The 23,432-nt window shown below is 36.5% G+C and overlaps 1 protein-coding gene across 4 annotated transcripts in view; it reads right to left on the bottom strand.

Moving 5' to 3' along the window:
- Positions 1 to 23,432, bottom strand: part of EPHX4 (epoxide hydrolase 4) — a 50,982-nt gene that overhangs the window by 2,529 nt on the left and 25,021 nt on the right. For 3 of the 4 annotated variants that reach the window (XM_041748616.1, XM_041748615.1, XM_041748618.1), the window contains exon 7: positions 406 to 472. In XM_041748616.1, coding sequence (XP_041604550.1) covers positions 406 to 472 — 67 coding nt within the window. Of the gene's footprint in view, positions 1 to 405; positions 473 to 9,295; positions 10,846 to 23,432 lie in introns of those variants that run through there. The other variant, XM_041748617.1, reaches the window with a different exon arrangement.

The following is a 23,432-nucleotide window of genomic DNA, read 5'->3' on the forward strand; positions in this document are numbered from 1 at the left end:
GTGATGGAATTTGGAGTTGGGGCCTTCAGGAGATAATCAGGTCATGAGGATGGAACCCTCAATGAATGGGATTAGTTTCTTTATAAAAAAGACCCTAGAGGGCAGCCTCAATAGCGCAGCAGTTTAGTGCCGCCTGCATCCCGGGATGTGATCCTGGAGACCCGGGATTGAGTCCTGCGTCGGGCTCACTGCATAGAGCCTGCTTCTCCCTCTACCTGTGTCTCTGCCTCTCTGCTTCTCTCTCTCTCTCTCTCTCTCTCTCTCTCTCTCTCTCTCTCTCTCTGCCTCTCTCTGCCTCTTGTGAATAAATAAGTTAAAAAAAAAATTTTTTTAAAAAGACTCCAAAGAACTCCCTTGCCCCTTCCACCATAAGAGAACACTGTGAGAAGACAGCTGTTTACATACCAGGGAGCAAGCTCCTATGAGACACCATTTGCCAGCGCATTGATCTTGGACTTCCCAGCTTCCAGATCTATAAGAAATAAATGTTGATATTTTAGCCCACCAGTCCCTAGTATTTTTGTCATAGCAGCCTGAAATAAGACAGGATTATAAAATATCACATATCCTGTCCTTTCTCAGGTGAGAAATGCATGTAAATTATCTCAGAACAATATTTAATTTTTTTCTGTCACTTTCCTTAAACTTTCCTCCTCTGCTCACCTCTCCCTCACTCATCTCTTTTTCCTTCCGTCTCAAAATACTAGGAAGCTAACTAATGAAATGTAAGCTTTAGGGGGCCTACTTGTACAAGCCCCTCCCAAGATTCCATTGGAAGACCCTAGAATTTATTTCCTTTCTGCAGTTTTGGGGGTATGTTTTTGTAAATTTTGCAAAGGTAAGAAATTATGCCACATTTGATCAAGACTTCCTTCTTAGCCAAATGTCCCCTCATATAGTGGCACTGAGTGCCTATAGGCATTTTTGGGATATGGCCATAATGAAACTAAGTTGAAGATATAGTAGTTTGGGTTAGAAAGGCATATTTTTTGGTTCACAATCATTTTCATATCTAGATATGTTGTTTCTCCCTGTTCTGGTGCAGGAATGGCTTCCAGGAATATTTCATTGATTCATCCTGCATAGTGACATGAAAGGATAGGGCCCAAGGTCCCATCACATCACATGTGAAGATGTCTCATAGCAAAGGGTGCTAGAAGTATATCGGTAGTTAGGAGGTATACAACAGTAAGTAGGGGATTCAGTTCTCATTGGTGTCTAGTCAGAGTGAAAGGGGCATTATTAGTAATGCAGAATATGCAATTATAAACACAAATTTCCCCTTTGATGAGACTCATACAAAGTAGAACTTGTCAAATTCCTGTATTTATAACTTATATTTGCAATATTAGTCAGCTTTTCAGAAATTGTACTCTGTTGTAATTTCTTTACTCATTCTGAATCACTTTCAGGGGTCCAGTCGGTTAAGCATCTGCCTTTCAGCTCAGGTCATGATCCCAGGGTCCTGGGGTTGAAGCCTCTCATTGGGCTCCCTGCTCAGAGGGGAATCTGCTTCTCCCTCTCCCTCTGCCCCTCACCCTGTTCCTTCTCTCTCACTGTCTCAAATAAATACATACATACATAAATAATCACTTTCATAACAAGAACAACAGAAAACTTTAAATGGCAGCCATACCATTTATAATTGTTTCAATGGTATTCCCAATATTATATCTTTTCATTTTTATTATTTCCACCAAAAGGGTAAGAGGGTTCCCCTTTCTCTATGTCCTCACTAACACCTGTTGTTTCCTGTGTTGTTGATTTTAGCTATTCTGACTGGCATGAGGTAATATCTCATTGTAGTTTTGATTTGTATTTCCCTGATGATGAATGATGTTGAGCATCTTTTCATATATCTGTAAGCCATTTGTATGTTTTCTTGGAAAAAAGTCTATTCATATTTCTGCTCATTTTTTAACCAGATTTATGTATTTGAGAGACAGAGAGTATATAAATGCACAAGGGATGGGGGAAGCAAAAGAAGTAAGAATCTCAAGTAGTCTCCATGTCTAGCCCAACATAGGCCTCGATCAAATGAAACTGAGATCACAACCTGAGCCAAAACCAAGAGTTGGACACTTAATCGACTGAGCCACCCAAATGCCCCTGTATGAACTCTTCTTTAAATGTTTGGTAGAATTTCCCTGTGAGGCACCTACCCTGGACTTTGGTTTGTTGGGAGATTTTTTTTATTACTGATTCAGTTTCTTTGCTGGTTATTGGTCTGTTCAAGTTTTGTATGTCTTCCTGTTTCAGTTTTGGTAATTTATATGTTTCTAGGAACTTACCCTTTACTTCCAGATTGTCCAATTTGTTGGCATATAGCTTTTTATAATATTCTCTTATAATAATATTTCAGTGGTTTTAGTTATTATTTCTCCTCTCTCATTTTTGATTTTATTTATTTTGGGTCCTTTCTCTTTTCCTTTTAATAGGTCTGGCTAGGGGTTTTTATTTATTAATTTTATTAATCTTTTCAAAGAACTAATTCCTGGTTTCATTGATCTGTTCTATTGATTTTTAGTTTCTATACCATTTCTTTCTTTCCTTTTTTTTCCTTATTTTTTTAGAGAGAGAGAGAGGAAGGGAGAAGGGGTAGGGGGAAAGGGAGAGAATCTTAAGTAGGCTCCACGCCCAGTGCAGAGCCTAATGTGGAACTGAATCTCACAACCCTCAGATCATGACCTAAACCGAAATCAAGAGTCAGATGCTTAATCAACTGAGCCACCCAGGTATCCCAACATACCATTTATTTCTCCTCTAATATTCATTATATCTCTTCTGCTGGCTTGAGGTTTCGTTTATTGTTCTTTTCCTAGCTCCTTTAGGTGTAAGATAAGGTTGTTTATTTGAGATTTTTCTTGGTTCTTAAGGCAGGCCTGTATTGCTATATACTTCCCTCTTATGACCACTTTTGTTGCATCCCAGATGTTTTATACCATTGTGTCTTTTTCATTTGTTTCCATTTACTTTTTTTATTCTTTTTTGATTTCATGGTTGACCCATTGATTATTTAGTAGCATATTGTTTAACCTCCATGTATTTGTGGTGTTTCCAAATTTTTTATTGTGGTTGACTTTACGTTTCATTGTGTTGTAGTTGGAAAATATGCATGGTATGATCTCAATCTTTTTGTACTGGTTGAGGCCTGATTTGTGATCTGGTATGTGATCTATACTGGAGAATGTCCATGTGTACTTGAAAAGAATGTGTATTCTGTTGCTTTAGGATGAAATGTTCTGAATATATATGTCAAGTCCATCTGGTCCAGTGTGTCATTCAAAGCCATTGTTTCCTTGTTGGCTTTCAGATCTGTCCATTGATGTAAGTAGGGTGTTAAAATCCCTTACTATTATTGTATTATTATCAGTGAGTTCCTTTATGTTTGTTATTAATTGTTTTATATATTTGGGCACTTTCAAGTTGGAGGCATAAATATTTACAATTGTTAGATCTTCTTGTTGGATAGACCCCTTTATTATTATGTGCTCTTCTTCATCTCTTGTTATAGTCTTCAGTTGAAGACCTAGTTTTTTTTTTTTTAATTTTTATTTATTTATGATAGTCACAGAGAGAGAGAGAGAGGCAGAGACACAGGCAGAGGGAGAAGCAGGCTCCATGCACCAGGAGCCTGATGTGGGATTCGATCCCGGGTCTCCAGGATCGCGCCCTGGGCCAAAGGCAGGCACCAAACCGCTGCACCACCCAGGGATCCCAAGACCTAGTTTTTTTGATGTAAGTATTGCTATTCCTGCTTTCTTTTGGCATCCATTTGCATGAGAGATGTTTGTGCAACCCCTCACTTTCAATCTGCAGGTGTCTTTAGGTCTAAAGTGAGTCTCTTGTAGGCAGTATATAGATGGGTCATGTTTTTTGTTTGTTTTTTTTTTGTTTGTTTGTTTGTTTGTTTTTTTTAAACCATTCTGACACTCTTCCATTTACAATCAGAAGAATTAGTGATAGATATGTATTTAGTTCCATTTTATTACTTGTTTTATCATTGTTTCTGGAAATTTTCTGTGTTCTTTTCTAGTCCTTGTCACTTTTGGTCCTTCTTTCTCAAAGAGTCCTCTTTGATATTTCTTACAGGGCTGGTTTAGGGTCATGAACTCCTTTAGTTTTTGTTTGTCTGGGAAATTCTATCTCTCCTCTATTCTGAATGACAGCCTTGCTGGATTGAGTATTCTTTTTCCTTTCAGCATGTTGAATATATCATGCCACTCCCTTCTGGCTTGTCAAGCTTCTGTGTAGAGACCTGCAGCTAGCCTTATGGGTCTTCCCTTGCAATTTAAGTACTTCTTTTGTCTTGCTGCTTTTAGGATTTTTTATCATTATATTTTGCAAATGTAACTATAATATGTCTTGGTGTTGGCCTGCTTTTGTTAATTTTGATGGGAGTTCTCTGTGCTTCCTAGATTTGGATGTCTGTCTCCTTCCCCAGATTAGGGAAGTTTTCAGCTGTAATTTCCTCCGGTAAACCTTCTGCCCTTTTTTTTTCTCTCTTCTTCTAGGACTTAGATGATACAAATGTTACTATGTTTGATGAAGTCACTGAGTTCCCCAAATCTATTCTCATGATCCATGAACTATTCTTTCTCTCTGTAGTTTTTTCTTCTTTGTTCAGCTTCATTAATTTTCATTATTTTATTTCCTGTATCACTTATTCATTCCTCTGCTTCTTCCATCCTTATGATCATTACCATGTTTTTTTTAACTCTTTTATTTATGTGGTAAGAGTTTCTCTGATGTCTTCCATGCTTTTCTCAAGCCCAGAGAGTATCCTTATGATTACTCCTTTAAATTCTCCAACAGGCATATTACTGACAGCTGTTTTGGTTAGATCTCTGGTCATGATCTATTCTTGTTCTTTCTTTGGGGATGGATTATTTTGTCTTGATGTTAGAAAAGCCTGGAGAGTGATGGCTTTATGAAGAAGAGGTCATATAGTGTCAGTGTCAGGCCCTTGTGCTTCAGGAAGTGTCTCTGATGTGTGCTGTATGCATTCTGCTGCTGTGTTTTGCCAACTTTATCCCTCAGGTCAATCATCTGCAGAGGCTCTCCATGCCTACAGTGGGCAGTGTTTGGACCTTAGCCAGAGTGTGGGGAGTTTTAACTAGGCATGCTCTGGTCTGCTTGTTAAATAAGACCTGATGTTACTTCCACTAGAACTGAAGCCTTGCAGAACTCTATGATCAGTAGACATTGTGTGTGGGGGGTTTGTGCTGATCTTCTGGGGGAGGGGGCCTGCTGTGGTCCTTAGGAACACTAGCCCAAGAAAAGCAGCACCAGCTGAGTGCAGGGGGATAGGACTTGGCGTAAGCAGGATAGGTAGCCAGTGTTGGTGCTGTGCTGTTTACTGAAGGAGGGAAATGGTGCCAGCCAGCTTCTTTGTCCCCTGGAGAGGGGTCTCTGTGCTTGCTGCTCTTGGGGAAGCATTCCCAGAAGAGCACATAATTTCCCCTCCTGTGCTATTTTCATGCAATCTGTCTCTGGGTTCCTCACCTGCCTGGAGCAGTGCAGTGCCCATTGGCTTTATCGCAGCCACGCCTGCTGACTTTTAAAACTCCAAACTTTAGGGACATGCTGTGGCAGGGGCCTGAACTGATCTTGTGGGGGGAGGTTTACACTGCACTGGGATGGATGCAGGTTTGACCAAAGAATTTTCAGTCATGCCAGAATATAGAGGCATAGGATTTGGAGCAAAGCAGGCTAAACAGCCAGTGTCCAGATTAGGTACCCTAAGCAGGTGTCTCTGTGCCTATGCACAGAGGAAAGTGGCACATGCTGGCTCTTTTGTCCCCAGAGAGGTGACTCTGAAAATGCCACCTTTCACAGGTATGCTCCAAAAAGAGCAAACAGTCCCTCCCTTTGCTCCTTAGGTGAGCCTCGGATCATAATATCTGCCCTGGCGTTGCTTGCCTGCCTTCTCTCCAGTAGGATAGCGCCTTCAAGACTATTGTAACCAAACCTGCCAACCTCTAAAACTCCATTCTTTGAGCCCCCATTGATTGCAAAAACAAGAAAATCAGCTCCTCTCACTTCCCCAGCCAATGTCTTTGGAGAAACATTCTCCTTGTGTGTTCCCCTCTGTGCTCCACTCTCTCTTGTCTTTTTCTGTGACCATGGCTCCTCCCCTCCACAGCACTCGCTATCCATTTCTCCCCCAAACTGAGCCTCTCCACCTCTCGCTTTTCCCAGTGTGCCCTCTTCTCTCCCTCTGGTTGTGCAATTTGTCCTATCAATCCTCAGGTTGATTTCTTGGGTATTCAGAATGATTTGATAATTATCTAGGTGTGTTCTAGGGACAAGGCAAGGCTAGGGTCCTCCTACTATACTGACACCTTAACTCCCCTTATAAATAGATCTCTTATTCTCTAACTTTAGTCATGTTGATATAAACATATCTTAAGAAAAATTGGTACTATAAGATCTAATCGAAATATATATTTCTCAAGCACATTTTACATATCATAATTAAGTGCTTAAGCCACCTAGAATAAAAACTGCTGTGTTTTTTCTTCAAGGATAATTTTATTTCAATCATAGTTTCTACCTAGAAAGTACATTCACTATTTTCAGGGCTGACTTTAAATTTGAATACAGCAGTTAAACCAGTACTTAATGTGGTAATGAATATATAGAGGATGTCTAGAGGTGTAACTATGAATTATATAATTTGGTATATTCTGGATGCTTCAAGGCAAATTTCTTAAAGTTTTTGTATGAAATGTACTCTGAATTCTGTCCAGATATTTCCTGAGTCTGGAAATATCAAGATCTGACTCTCCAAACTCTGTCCAAAGTATAGCAGCTAACTCCTGCTCTATCATGAAACCTTCCTCAACAAGATCGAAAAGCTTAAACAACACTCGCAGAATATTTTTCAGTATCGGCAGGATTGCATAGGATAGTCAGATCTGTCACATATGCTCTGAATTCTATGCTTCCATCATTATTCCTGTCAAAGGAAGCAAAAATATTGTTCCAAGGACTCTGAAATTAGGACTTTTAAGTAATTTGCAAATTCTTCAATTCCTATAGTGGCGACTCCTTTAGGAGGAACTGCAATTGCAGTACATTTATCCAGTTGCTAATGAATATTATTCCAATCTAATTTCAGTTTCTGCCTAATTTTTGTAATTCCATTAAACTAGCTTCCATGGGTAGTTGAAGGTTACATATGAAAATCATCAGTCTATAATCTTCATAAGTGTGGTCTATCAAAGACAACCCCCAAAGCATTTGCCATGTTGATCCTCAATATATTGGCAAAAGAGATGGGTCTTTTTTTTTCTTGGTCATTTGGTGTATAAACAGGCATAAACACAACTTTTCTTCTGGCAAAGAGCTGACTGAAGATCAACATATAGACTTAAGAACCTGCAAACCCCTGCCAGGCCTAGGTCACTGTGCCCAGTGTGTTTGTAGCACCCACTACACAGGAATACCTGGAGAGAAGTCCCCTAGTTTAAAAGTGACCAGAGAGGTGCAGTTGGTATGTACTCCTTCCAAGAAAATCAGTATCTGTGGCCATGTCCTCTTGAATGTCACTTCCTTCAGGATTTCATCCTGGGTATTCTTCCTGGAATTTGAGGTCCTCTGGGATCACAAGAACAGGCCATGCTGACAGTAGGAGCTTTCAGCCACTTGAATCTGCCCATTTTGATTTGCCACCAATGGTAACCCCACCACCACACAGGTGATTTGGTCAAAGACAGTGGAGTGTGGGGCTGTAATACAGATGAGGGCATCATTACAGATTGCTTTTTCCTTTTCACCTTAACTAGGAATGCTGCTAAACAGAACATTCCCTGAAACATGAATTTGAGGAGTGACTGCACCAGTTTTATCCCCTGACTGTTCGCGGAGTTGACTGGTCAAGCAGAACCGCCCTTGATGGAAAGTGAGGAGAATTGGCCAGAGGATGATGAAGAGGAAGGCAGTGCAGGACTCACAGATTGGCCAGCACAATCCCAGTGAGGTTGATGTAGCCCAGTGCCATGGGCTGATGCGCCTCTGCTGCATAAAGGGGCTAGTCACTTGCAGGCATTAGGACTTGCTCATCCTGTGGCAGAAGGTGGACTCTCACACCTTCATCTCAAAGTTCAAGGATGGCTAAGTTATGAGGCCAACTTCTCAGTGATCTCGGGATGCCAGTAGATTAGATCTGAGGGCAGCCCCTAGAGCACACCCCTTCCCCATATTCAAGTACTCTTCCTATTCACACATAATTAGAACTCTTGGATACAACATTAATAGGAAATGAGGATGTATTACCCTTAATTATTTTTTAAAATCAGAAACATTAAAAATGATAAATGGCATAATAGAATCATATCAATAGTACAATCTTTTCTGCTTTTTGTACATGTCTTCCTTTTGACATATATGCTTAATAAATTATCTTCACATGATTTCTGACGTTTATATTAAGGATATATTATATACTACTACTACTAGGAATATATTAAATAGATGAATATTAATTACAACTTTTTCATTTAAATGCCATTACCAGTAAAGTTTATTTACTGTGAGATGCTTTGGGACCTGGTAGTCAAATTCATTTACTCTCCCTACAAATTGATCTCTACAGAGACCATAATATCTCTTTATGCTAAGAGGTTTAATTGATGGCACCCTTGAGCCTTTATATGTTACAAGCACTTTTCCACACGCATAGAAAATTAGAATACATCCATTAACGTTGGCCAGAATTAGCCATGGCACATTTGATTCATATTCTTATGAGTCCACATGAACCAGTTAGCATTCAAAACTGATGTAAGTAACAACAATAAACCTTAAAATCACCTTTGTCAGTAACCTGTTTTCAGTAAAATAAGTCAGGATTATTTTACTGGTTCAAAATATACAAAGTCCTATTTCTCCCTTTGTTGCTGCCCTTCAGAAATGATCAAGAGGGAAACATAATCCAAGTTGGTGTGAACCAGGCTCTCTTTTTTCTATAACTTGTAACATTTGCAATTCTGACGATGCTAATTTGCTAATTACTGATTTAAATTGCTTTCCCCAGAATTAAAAGTCAAATTGTAGGTTTCTGAGAGATGTTTCTATTTATTGGAGCACACCAGGTTACCAATAAAATAGAGCAGTGTATATATTAGAGCCTGTTATCTTAGTGGAAAAAGTAGAGGCTTTAAAACTAGATGAATTTAAATCAGATTCTGGTTCCAACAATTATACTATGGGCATTGGCCAACTTCATTTTCATATCTATAAATTAGTAATACTCTCTACCTTGCAATGTTATGAGGCACAACACAAAGTATATAGAAAATTGAGTTTTTATTAGTAAATACAAGTTGCTTACAATACAATGATGAGAACTCTTAAGGACATTCCACTTTCTTCTGTCACTAGCAGAACTACACTTAGTGAGAGAGACAATTTTTTTTTTTTTTTTTTACCAACTTAGTCTTATTTGGGAATACAGTTGTAGTCTCTAAGGAGCCATGATTTGGCAATGCTACTGGTTATCGCCCATGCCAAATGAGAGCAACCCAAGACAATGAGTATTCCCTTGAGCTTGTATCAGTCTCTACTCTGTAAGTCTTCCCACTTTTATTTGTAATGTTCATTACCACTCTTGAATCCTTGTTTAATTTAACTGCATGCTGTGTATACTTCTTACGGAAAAGTTCCGTATTACCATATTTCCTTTATATTTCCCCCACAGTGCCTAGCAGTGTGTCAGATATGCTATTTATTCATTAAGCAAATATGTGAGTGCCTATAATCGAGCAGGCCCTTATTCTAGATGTTGTATATATGTCAGTTAATAAAACAGTAAAAAAATCTATGCTTTGTGGAGATTAGATTCTAGTGCACATAGGAAGTATAGAATTCAATTCTGACTGCAATAATGGGTCAAAAGGATATTTTGATCTTTTGTTTCAATCTCTCACCAATTTAGCTAGAAAATGAAGACAAGTAATTTGATGGATGTGCTTTCCTATTTTGTATATGTATTAAATACATATGTGCATACGTATTAAATATGTACATATTAGATATGTACATATGTATACATATATGTATATATATGTATTCATGAGAATCTCTACATCATCTCTTGTTAATCTTTCCAGTATAAGTAGTATTTATGGCCTGTTTTAAGAATCATATTCTTCTAATCATATTTGCCTTCAAACTCATAAATCTGAGAGATTTGACAACATAATTTTTTAATGAAAAATAGTAAAAAGAAGTTTTGAATAATAAAATGAAAATTTATACCATTGCAGGTTTGCCTTTTTTAATATGGCACACCTAATCTTTAATATACATTTATAAAAGGCACCAGATAACGGGGCAAGAAACCAAAACTGAGCTACTTTCCCCAACTTCCTTTCTGTACCAATGTACACATTTTAAGGCAGATGCTTTTCTGTGCAAAATTCAACAGAAGAAAATCAACATCATGTTACAAGTTCGCACATTCTTAGATTTTTTTAATATCATTTGTCAGAATATTTATGATAAAGCATATTAAAACAATTTTTTCCTAATGAAGCTTAAGAGGTTGATGAACAATTATTAAAAATTTAGAGATTCATTACAGACCCCTCATAGAAGATATAGAAAAGTCAATCTCTTTTTCTGGTTTCTTCTTTCAGAAATGTCCATATCAGTTTGTTCACTATGTCAGGTTGTTCTTGCTGAAGCCAATGACTAACTTCTGACAAAATAGTCAGCCTGAAATAATTTTTAACATAAATCTTTGTGACTTCAGCCATCTCAACCTCCATAAATGCGTCTTTCTCTCCCCAGAGTAGTAGTGTTGGAATGGTCACCATGTGATGTTTGAGAGGCAGGCAGCTATAAAAACAAAACACATGGACTTGAGACTCATTGTAAAAGCTAAAATAACATTTTTCCATAATGTTCTTTTAAGCCATACATTCTCAAAAGAAGCAATATCACCACCAATGGAGTAAAAGTTGATTCTCGGGACAGTGAAAAAAAATTACTTTTTTAATGTATAAGTCATGTATATACACATAGTACCTAAGCAGGTATTAAAATTTCATAGGGTGGGGGGCAATTAAGAAAAAATATCTAAAAAGGCTCCTTAAGGAAGTGATGATGAAAAAATGGTTGAGAAACACTGCATTAGGCAATCAATCTATACAATAAAAAATTTAAAAGGCTATTTAAGAAAGGGCTCAATAAAATTTTTAATTGGATGAGGTTAGCAAAATTTATACTGAAGGTTGTAAATTATATATGAAATTCATCACTATGAGGAATGACTTGCTTTAAAAGGATACCAGAATTTCTGAATGGTGTAATTAGAGTTTAAATGGTGTTACTTTAAATATATTCTAAATTGCTTGTTAGATAACATAGTACATTTTATGTGAAACTGGAACTAAAAATTCAGAAAATATATATGGACTGAACTTTACCATTAAATGATACTATATTTATTTTGCAAGAAGATTGTTTTTAAACAATGTTCAAGTATGTATTTTCTTAAAGAAGTATAAAGAATAAGACCATGCATAATTCCATCATTAAAAAACAACCTTTTGGTCATTTTCTACATATATAGTTAAAACCACACTATAAATAAAATGCAGTAAACACACACAATTTATATACAGTATCCATACTCAAATTTCATATTGAATTATAACTTGAGAATGTTATCATTTCATGTTTTAAAAAAATAATTGTAAAAGATAGTATAATAACCTATAAATGACTATTCTCCTATACCTGAATATTAGATTATAAAACAAGGGAATGTTTTAGGTAATGCTATAATGAAAATTTTGTGCCTAGCTCTTTTTTTTGGCATTTCAGATCATTTATTTCAGCTAGAGCCCTAGAAGTGGAATTCCTGAGCTAAAGAGTATAAATATTTTTAAAGCTTTTTGACACCTACTGCTACACTATTTTTCAGAAAGGTGGGATAGTATTAATTACACATACTTATACTCTTGTTGATTAAGCATAAGAATGAACCTACACCTAGACACTCTCGAGCACTAACTTCTATTTTTGTTAGTTATCAAAACTCATGACTCGTGGCTACTTGGGCCTGATAGAATGCTGCTAGAATGTGCAGGATATCACATATGTCCACTAAGGGCTTAACTTTTGACTCCCATGTACGTGGCCATCATTTGGTTATAATGCTCCCCAAAATTAAGTTCTTCGTGAATGGGTAAACTGATAGAAAAAAATATTCTATACTTAATTTTGATACATGGATTTCTATGTAAACTTATAAGTCACCCAAATTCTAGAACTCGTAAAATACTCAAAAGTAAAACATTTTCTAACTTATCTGCATATTTAACAATTTGTGAGCATGTAATAATTGAATCAGTAAGGTGAGGGGAGTTAAAAGACAATTAGTCAAAAAACAAAGAAAAATATAAATTCTTCACTCATATGTGGAATTTAAAAAACAAAACAGATGAACAACAAAAAAAGAGGGATCCCTGGGTGGAGCAGCGGTTTGGCGCCTGCCTTTGGCCCAGGGCGCGATCCTGGAGACCCGGGATCGAATCCCACGTCGGGCTCCCTGCATGGAGCCTGCTTCTCCCTCTGCCTGTGTCTCTGCCTCTCTCTCTCTCTCTGTGTGTGTGACTATCATAAATAAATAAAAATTTTAAAAAAATTATTTAAAAACAAAACAAAACAAAAAACAAAAAAAGAGACAAACAAAAAAACCCAGACTCCTAACTATAAAGAATGAACTGGTAGTTACCAGAAGAGAAGTGGGTCAGAGAATGGATGAAATAGGTGATGGGGATTAAGCGTATACTTGTGATAAGCACTAAGTAATACATTGAATTGTTGAATCACTATATTGTGTACCTGAGACTAAAATAATTACTATGGTAATTATAGTTGAATTAACACAATAAATAAATGTTTTTAATTTTTTAAAAAGAAGAAAGCAAGAAAAATAAAACTTCTTCACCAGATCAAATTGGGAAAAAAAGAAAATAAAAAGAAGAGCATATGGGGATCCCTGGATGACTCAGCGGTTTAGTGGCTGCCTTTGGCACAGGGCATGGTCCTGGAGTCCCGGGATCGAGTCCCACATCGGGCTCCCTGCGTGGAGCCTGCTTCTCTCTCTGCCTATTTCTCTGCCTCTCTCTCTCTCTCTGTCTCTCATGAATAAATAAATAAAATCTTTAAAAAAAAAAAGAAGAAGAGTATATTCTTCGGTCCTGAGGTTTTAAATTGCTAAACTTCAATAAAATGTTATATGTATATATATTTTTTAAAGATTTATTTATTTTGGAGAGAGAGTGTGTGTGTGCATGATTTGGGGGGAGGTGCAGATGGAGAGGGAGAGAGAGAATCTCAAGCAGATTCCTTACTGAGCACAGAGCTGGATGTGGGGCTTGATCCCACAACCCTAATATCATGAACTGAACTGAAATCAGGAATTAGGCGCCTAACTGACTGAGCCTGAAATATGCTCCTGAAATATGTTACATATAAAAGAAAGTATGCACCAAAAAATTGCTAGAATTAATACATGAATTTAGCAAAGTCACAGGATATAAAATCAATACACAGAAATCTGTCGCATTTCTATACATCAATAATAAGCAGCAGAAAAAGAAATCAAAGAATTGATCCTATTTATATTTGCACCAAAAACAATAAGATACCTAGGAATAAACCTAACCAAAGAGGTAAAAAGATCTGTACTCTGAAAACTATAGAACACTTATGAAAGAAATTAAAGAGGACTCATAAAAATGAAAAAATATCCCACACTCATGGATTGGGAGAACAAACATTTTTAAATGTCTATACTACCCAAAGCAATGTACACATTTAATGTAATCCCTATCAAAATATCACCAGCATTTTCACAGAGCTAGAATAGACAATCACAAAACGTGTATGGAACCACAAAAGACCCCAAATAGCCAAAGCAATATTGAAAAAGAAAAACAAAACTGGAAGCATCACAATTCCAGATTTCAAGCTATATTGCAAAGCTATAATTATTAAGACAGTATGTACTGGAACAAAAATAGACACACTGATCAATGGAACACAATAGAGAACCCAGAAATGGACACACAACTATATGGTCAATTGATCTTTGACAAAGCAGGAAAGAATATCCAATGGAAAAAAGAAAGTCTTTTCAACAAATAGTGACAAAGCAGGAAAGAATATCCAATGGAAAAAAGAAAGTCTCTTCAACAAATAGTGTTGGAAAACCACGACAGCAACATGCAGAAGAATGGAACTAAACCATCTTCTTACACCATACACAAAAATAAATTCAAAATGGATGAAAGACCTAAATGTGAGACAGGAAACCATCAAAATCCTTGAGGAAAACACAGGTAGTAACCTCTTTAATCTCAGCCGTAGCAACTTCTTGCTAGACACATCTCCAGAGGCAAGGAAAACAAAAGCAAAGATGAACTATTGGGACTTCATGAAGATAAAAAGCTTTTGCACAACAAAGCTGTGTTCCTCTATAAAACGGGAGAAGATATTTGCAAATGACATATCAGATAAAGGGTTAGGACCCAAAATCTGTAGAGAACTTATCAAACTCAACTCCCAAAAAAATAAACCATCCAGGCAAGCAATGGGCAGAAGACATAAAGAGACATTTTTCCAATGAAGACATCAGATGAAACATGAAGAGATGTTCAACATCACTCATCATTAGCAAAATACAAATCAAAACCACAATGAGATATCACTTCATATCTGTCAGAAAGACCAAAACTAACAACACAGGAAGCAACAGGTATTAGTGAGGATGTGGAGAAAGGGGAACCCTCTTACCCCGTGGGTGGGAATGCAAATCGGCATAACCACTCTGGAAGACAGTATGGAGGTTCCTCAAAAAGATAAAAATAGAACTACCCTATGACCTAGCAACACAGATTCAAAGGAGCACATGCACCCCAATGTTTATGACAGCATTATCAACAATAACCAAATTATGGAAAAAGCCCAAATACCCATCAACTGATGAATGTATAAAAAAAATGTGGGGATCCCTGGGTGGCGCAGCGGTTTGGCGCCTGCCTTTGGCCCAGGGCACGATCCTGGAGACCCGGGATCGAATCCCACATCGGGCTCCCAGTGCATGGAGCCTGCTTCTCCCTCTGCCTGTGTCTCTGCCTCTCTCTCTCTCTCTGTGAATATCATAAATAAAAATTAAAAAAAAAATAAAAAAAAAGAAGATGTGGTATGTATGTATATATACGTACACATGAGAATCTCTACATCATCTCTTGTTAATGTATATGTATATATGTATACATACATGGAATACCACTCACCCATAAAAAGGAATGAAATCTTGCCATTTGCAACAACATGGTTGGGCTAGAGTATATCATGCTAAGTGAAATAAGTCAGTTAGGGAAAGAAAAAGACCATATTATTTCATTCATATGAGATTTAAAAAAACAAAACAGATGAACATATGTAAGGAAGAAAATGATAGAGATCAAACTGAAGGTTAATGGAGGAAGGTGGGTTGGGGATGGGTTAAATGCGTGATGGGTTTTAAGAAGGGCTCTTATTGTTTTGAGTACTGGGTGTTGTATATAAGTGATGAATCACTAAATTCTACTCCTATAATCAATTTTACCATAGATGTTAACTAACTAAAATTTAAATAAAAGCTTGAAAAGAAAATAAAATCACAAAAGAAAGTATGGACAACATGGTAACTATAGTTCATAATACTGTATTGCATATTTAAAAGTTGCTGGAAGAATAGATCTTAAAAATTCTCATCACAAGAAAAAAATGTGTAACTATGTACAGGGACAATGTTAACTAGACTTGTGGAGATCATTTCAAATACTGAATCATTACATTGTACACCTGAAACTATTGTAATGGTTGAAGTCAATTATACCTCAGTATAAATAAAATAAGCAAATAAAGTAAAACATAATTTTAGGAGAGTATGCTAAGTCTCATTTTACCATGTTACTTTTCTAAACTCTGAGTTATCAACTGATGTATAAGTATCAAGACAGCAGTTTCCAGAGTGTTGTATACTCCACATAACTTTTGTATGTGGAAATATTTTATTACTTTAAGAAGACAATGTAGAAAATAATCACACCCATATATGCTCACCACCAGCTTGAAAAATAAAACACTGCAAACATGGTTACATCTTTCTGCTGACCTTATCTTGATACCATTTTTCTTCTATTCACCCTAAGGCAGTGGTTCTCAAAGTGTGGTCAATAGAGTGGCAGCATGAATATCACCTGTGAATTTGTCAGAAATGACAATGCTTGGGACCCATCCCAGACTGACTGAATGGTGGGGTCCAGACATCTGGAGCATGTTTTAACACGCTCTCCAGGTAATTCTGATACAAGCCATAGTGAAGAACCACTACCATAGGAGGAATGACTAGTGAATGTAGTTCTTACCCTCCCCATGATGTTTTTAAACTTTTATTATATGTATTAAGATACCTCTCCCCCATTCCTATGGTTTCTTTGAGGAGTGTTTTTCCTTAAGCCTCCCCACATCCTTGTCCCACCCCCAAAGAGTGAGTGACATTTGTTGGTTCAGGGTGCTGAACTAGGTGTGTCTATCAAATATGTCCTGAGGGTAAGACATTCAATCTCTTTCTCCTCCTCTCTCTACCAGATTTGTGGCAGGTAGTGACCTGAGAGGCAGGGGAAGTCAAGTTTGTTCTGGAATCCTTCTCACAGGTGATCTGTTCTAAAGTTTAGACTGGCACTAGGGAATTAGCAAGACTTCTGTTTCTCATATTAAGCCATAGTCTTCAATCTATCCTTTATCAGTAATGAAGGTATATTTTGGTTTTCATTTGCTGACTCTTGTTTTATTTCTTAACTGGTCCAGAAATTGGGCAGGAAAAATGGGGTACTATTTGCCAGACCTCCCCAAAACAGTACATATATTTCTATAAACAATATATGGAGGTGTTTTGCATTTTTAGAACTTTATATAAATGGTCTCATACTGTACCTATTCTTCCAAACTTGCTTTTGTGCCTATTATATTTTTAATATTATCCATTAATGATACATTTAGTTCTACTCCATTTTCACTCCTATATAGAATTTCATCTATGATTATACCACAATTGATCCATCTTCCCATTAATGGCTGTTAAAATTTTTCCAATTATTTTGATAATTCAAATAATATTGAACTTATTATTATACATGTCCACTTGTGCACACAGGGAAAGGCTTCCTTACAGAATATTCCCTAAAACAGAATGGTTCCTCAGAGAGTATGCACATCTTCAACCTTATTGTCAAGTTGTTTTCCAAATTGATTGTATGCTTCAAAGCAGCATGTAAGAATTAATTTTTCTCCACACCATTGCCAACACTTGTTCTCAAAAGATTTAATTTTTCCATTCTAATGAGACTGGAATACTTTTCTTTTACCTGGAATACTTTTCTTTCTTTTTCTTTTACCTTTTACTTATGGTAGAGATTGCTCCGTAAAATTTCTTCCTTTCCACTACAGTGATAGAAAATCCAATTTTCATTTGGACCAAGGGCCACCCAGAATAAAGACTGGTTACATTAACCAGAGTGCTTGCAGCAAAGTGAGGATATGTGGCTTATCCGAAACTATGTGCACAACTTCTAAGCTGTGCCCAGTATGCCCTCCCTTCCCATCTTCCCACTGACTGAAATGTAGACATGGTGGTAAACCATCTTGGACCACAAGAACAAAGGCAACACCCCAGGGATAGCAGAATTACAAGACATAAGGTGCCTAGGTCTCTGACCAAAGAGTGACCTAACCATTTTGATGATTTCATGCAGCACAGCCAACACACCGAACTAGACTTTCACTTGTGAGAGAAATCTCTTCCTTTCTTTCTGCTTCTGTTATTTTAGGTCTCTATTCAAAGCAGTAAAACCTATGTTCTATATCTGACTACTAGTAAGGCTGGGCATCTTTCATGTTATTGACCATTAAATTCCTCTTCTGTGAATCACCTTTTTATATCCTTTATCCATTTTTTGATTGACCTACCTTTGTATCAATTTGGAGGCATTCTTTATAAAATCTAGATATTATTAATTCATGATTGATTGTGTATTGCAAATAACTTTTCCCCATCTAAGATCACCTTATCATTTTATGATATCTTTTGATGTTTTTAATTTTAAAGTAGTCAAATTTATCAGTCTCCTTCATAATTTAAGCTCTTTGTGTCTTATTTAAGAAATCCGTCCTACCTGATGTCATGAAAATTTTTTCTTATCTTCCAAACATTTGAAAGTATTGCTTATCATGTTTAGGTTTTTTATTTCCCTAAGGTTTATTTCTTGTTTAGTAAGAGAGAGGAATCTAATTTCATTTTATTCTTTTTTTTTTTTTTAATTTCATTTTATTCTATATGAATATCCAATTGTTCCAGCAACATGTACTGAATATTTTTACTACTGGTTTAAAATGTTCTCTGTTAGAGAAAGTTCCTATATGTGTGGTTCCATCTTGAGGCTTTCTTTTCTGTGCCATTAATCAACTTGTCTAACCCAGAGTCAATAGCATATTTTATTAATTTTATAGTCTCATTACAAGCCTTAATATCTGATAGGGTTAGGCACCCATCTATCCTTTTCTTTAAAACTATCTTGGCCATTCTCAGCCTTATGCTCTTCTATAAAAATTTCAGAATCAGTTTTTTAAGTTTCATTAAAATTTCTTACAGTTTTGATTGAAATTAAAGCACTTTATAGATCAATTTGTGGGGAATCAAGAACTTTGTGATATTGAAGTTTTCCAATCATGAACATGATAAACCAGGGCTAATTTTCACTAGTTTAAAACAGCAAGTCTGTATGGATTGTTAAAACACTTTTTTAAATATTTTATCTATTTATTCATGAGAGACAGAGAGAGAGAGGCAGAGACACAGGCAGAGGGAGAAGCTGGCTCCATGCAGGGAGCCCAACATGGGACTCGATCTCAGAACTCAAGGATCACGCTCTGATCACGCTCTGATCCTGTTAGCACAGCCGAAGGCAGGTGCTAAACCACTGAGCTACCCAGGCGACCTTGGATTGTTAAAATATTAAAATGCTTCTCTACTGATTAGTAAATAGCTACTGCCTTGACCCTGTATTCTTTACTACTTCCAATAAATTTTTAACACATGCTGGATTCAGCTTGAAAAGATTTCATTTTGCATTTCTGGATCTGTTTATAACATAGTCTGACCTATAATTTTCCTGTTTTATATAATCCTTGTACTGAAAGTTATATCAGCTTCACAAAATGAGCTAAAGTATATGTCTTCTTTTTTTTTTTAAGATTTTTTTTTTTCATGAGAGACACAGAAAGAGACAAGGCAGAGGGAGAAGCAGGCTCCCCACAGGGAGCCCGATGTGGGACCCGATCCCCGATCCCTGGATCACGACCTGAGCAGAAGGCAGCCGCCCAATGGCTGAGTCACCCAGGCGTCCCAAGCATACGCCTTCTTTTTATAATGTCTAAATATGTTTATTAAAGAGAGGGATTTCTATGTCAGAACTTACCTTTAAAACCACCTAGGCCTGTTTGTGTGGATGGGTATTATGTTTTTGTGGATGTGCTTTAAATTAATAATTCCATTTCTTTAATGGCTATGTTTATTTATTTAGGTTTGCTAATTCTTCATGAGTCAGTTTTGGTTGCTAGATTTTTCTTAAAAACTGCCCATTTTGTCAAAGTTCTCCAGTTTGTTAACCTAAATTTATATTTTCATCTGTTATGTTTATACTTAAATCTATTTTCTGCTTCATTTTTTTAAAGATTTTATTTACATATTTTATTTAAAGATTTATTTACTCGTGAGAGACACACACAGAGAAAGAGAGAGAGAGAGAGAGAGAGAGAGAGAGGCAGAGACACAGGCAGAGGGAGAAACAGGCTCCATGCGGGGAGCCCCACGTGGGACTCGATCCCAGGTCTCCAGGATTAGACCCTGGGCCGAAGGCGGCGCTAGACCGCTGAGCCACCCGGGCTGCCCTATTTTCTGTTTCTTAATATTGTTTATTCATGCTTTTTCTAAGCCAATCTTGGCAAATTTTTACCTACATTAGTAATCTTAAAAGAATCTGCTATTGATTTCTTTGACTCTGTGGTATCTTTACTTTTGATTGCTTTAATTTCTGCTTCTTGTCTAATTTAAATTATTTTCCTTCCAGTTTATTTTTGTTTACATGTTGCTCTATTCCTCCCTTTTCAAATTGGACTCTTAACTCACTAATCTTCTTTTCTCTCTTCTTTCCTAATATAAGCATGGAAAACCATGTTATCGTTCTAACTATGGTTGTAACTGTATTCCGCATGTTTTGATATTATTTTTTCTAAGTATTTACTAGTTTCCATTATGACTTTTTTTGATCCATGAGTAATTTTAAAAAAATTTTTATGTAGGCTCAATGCCCAGCATCGAGCCCAATATGGGGTTTGAATTCATGATCTTGAGATCAAGACCTGAGCTGAAAAAAAAAAAAAAAAGACCTGAGCTGAAATCAAGAGTTGGATGCTTAACCAACTGAGCCACCTGGCATCCATGAGTAATTTAAAAAAAATTTTAAAGTTTTTATTTAAATTCCAGTCAGTTAACATAAAGTGTAATACTAGTTTCAGGTATACAATTTGGTGATGCTACACTTCCATACGATACCTGGTGCTCATCATGACACATGCACTCCTTAATCCCTATCACCTATTTAACCTTTTTCTCCACCCACTCCCATCTAGTAACCATCAGTTTAAGAGTCTGTTTCTTGTGTGTTTGTGTCTCTTTTTTCCTCCTTGCTCATTTGTTTTGTTTCTTAAATTCCACATGTAAGTGAAATCATATGGTATTTGTCTTTCTCTGACTTATTTCACTTAGCATCATACTCTCTAGGTTCCATCCACATTGTTACAAATGGCAAGATTTCATTTCTTTTTTAATGTCTGAGTAATATTCCATGGTATATGTAAACCACATCTTCTTTATCCATCCATCAGTCAATGGACACTTGGGCTATTTCCATAATTTAGCTGTTGTTGATAATGCTGCTATAAAAATGAATGTATTTCCTTGAATCACTATTTTTTATTTTTTGGGTAAATACCTACTAGTGCAATTGCTGGATTGTAGCCATGAGTAATTTAAGTTTTTAAAATTTCTGGATATATGGAGTTTTCTAAAAGTTTATTGTTATTGTTAATTTTTAACTGTGTTATGTTCAGAGGATACAATCTATACAATATTGATCCTTTGTTATTGGTTAGGATTTGCTCTGCAGTCCAGTATGTAATCAATCTTTGTAAACATTTCTATGTACTTAAAAATATTGCATATTTTCTAATTATTGGATGCAGGATTCTAGAATTATTCATCAGATCAAAGATATTAATTGGGTTGTTCAAATCTTCCATGTCTTTTTAAAAAAGATTTTATTTATTCATGAGAGACACAGAGAGAAAGAGAGGCAGAGACATAGGCAGAGGGAGAAGCTGGGAACTTGATCCCGGGACTCCAGAATCATGCCCTGAGCCAAAGGCAGACACACTCAACCACTGAGCCACCCAGGTGTCCCAAATCTTCCATGTCTTTATTATTTTTTTTTCCTGCTTCACTGATCAACTTTTAAGAGAGGTGAGTTAAAATTTCCAGTAGTGGGGGGATCCCTGGGTGGCTCAGTGGTTTGGCGCCTGCCTTTGGCTCAGGGCACTATCCTGGAGTCCCGGGATCGAGTCCCAGTTCGGGCTCCCGGCATGGAGCCTGCTTCTCCCTCCTCCTGTGTCTCTGCCTCTCTCTCTATCAAAAATAAATAAATAAATCTTTAAAAATAAATAAATAAATAAAATTTCCAGTAGTAATTGTGGATTTGTTATTTTTCCTTATTTTTGGTGCTTTGTTAAAAGCTTAGACTTGTTAATCTTTTTGCAGCTTAGATCCTATAGCTAATCCAATTCCTAGTTCATTTTGGCTCCTTAGCTCCAAATTTTTGAGAGTCCTTGAATGAGTCTATGGTCCTGAGGAATCTTAAGGTGACAAATGAGGATGATTTCCATACCCAAGTATAATGTACTATACTTTGTAGTCACTATATATTACATAACAATTTTTAATTATGTACTTGGCCTTAATTATCCTAATGTAAAGAACCATCAGAAGAGGTCAGTTGAGTTTCCAGAAGGTTTGATGTGACCTCAACCCAGCTAGATTTACCCTATAGCAATCTAGTTCAAAACTGTCATTCACCTTTATGTAAAATTGTAAGTTTTGACCTTCACAGGCCTGTTTTTTTTTCACTCTTTCTCTCTCCATGCTAATTAGCAGGATTCTAGAGTTTACTCTTGGGAATGCAAGTCCTCCTAATGAACAATTGTTAGTAAAAGAATCTCAGTAAGATGAGAATATTTTCTCTTTCCTTATAGCTACTTGCTTTGTATCACAAAGCTAGCTTTGATAAAGGGATAAATCAAGAACATTTAAAAACTATCATTTTAACTCCCATTTAAAATTTTGACTTGTATGAAATTACATCATTCTCTTTATTTTCCCTTGTAATTCTCTTTACCAATGTTATTTGTAAAAAACAAAAAAAAATGACAATACATAGACTTGAGACAACGTTGCTATATCCTAAGAGATACAACCTGTAACCTCTGCAATGTCAGTCTGCCTTTCTATTCATTGCCCTACCTGATAAATGGGTACCTAAAAATACCTTTTAAATTAACATCTCTGTTTTGCAAAGATTTTTACATTTATACTTGTAAATTTTGTTGTTTTTGTTAGTCACAAAAGAAGGTTTGGGTTTACCTCTTCTTCTCTCATTCACATAATCTCATGACTCCCCTTGGATTTTCTATTCAAAGAGTTTGAGAGAATTTGTTTTATTTAAAATAACACCCACTATAGGGGCACCTGGCTGCGTCAGTGGGTGGAACAAGCAACTCTTGATCTTGGGGTTGTAAGTTCAAGCCTCATGTTGGGTGTAGAGATTACTTAAAAATAAAATCTTAAAATAAAATACACCCAGTAAAACTTTTTTTCCTTCCTTCCTACTTTCAACCTTTTTGTGTCCTTATACTTTAATTGTGACTCAATCCAATCTGATATTTAGTTGTGGGGTTTTTTTAGTTGTGTTTTTTTTTTAAAGATTTTGTTTATTATTCATGAGAGACCCAGGCATAGGCAGAGGGAGACACAGGCTCCCTATGGGAAGCCCAATGTGGGACTCAATCCCAGGACCCTGGGATCATGACCTGAGCCAAAGGCAGATGCTCAACCACTGAGTCACCCAGATGCCCTACGGATCTAGTTTTAAAAGAAATTTCAAATGAATGTAAAGAGGGAAAAAAAGCAATGCAAACCAAGAATCAGACTCTTACTATAGAGAACTGAGGGTTACTAGAGGGGAGGTTGGTGGGGA

Source organism: Vulpes lagopus, chromosome 3 (genome assembly GCF_018345385.1).
Source record: "Vulpes lagopus strain Blue_001 chromosome 3, ASM1834538v1, whole genome shotgun sequence".
Classification (NCBI taxonomy): domain Eukaryota; kingdom Metazoa; phylum Chordata; class Mammalia; order Carnivora; family Canidae; genus Vulpes; species Vulpes lagopus.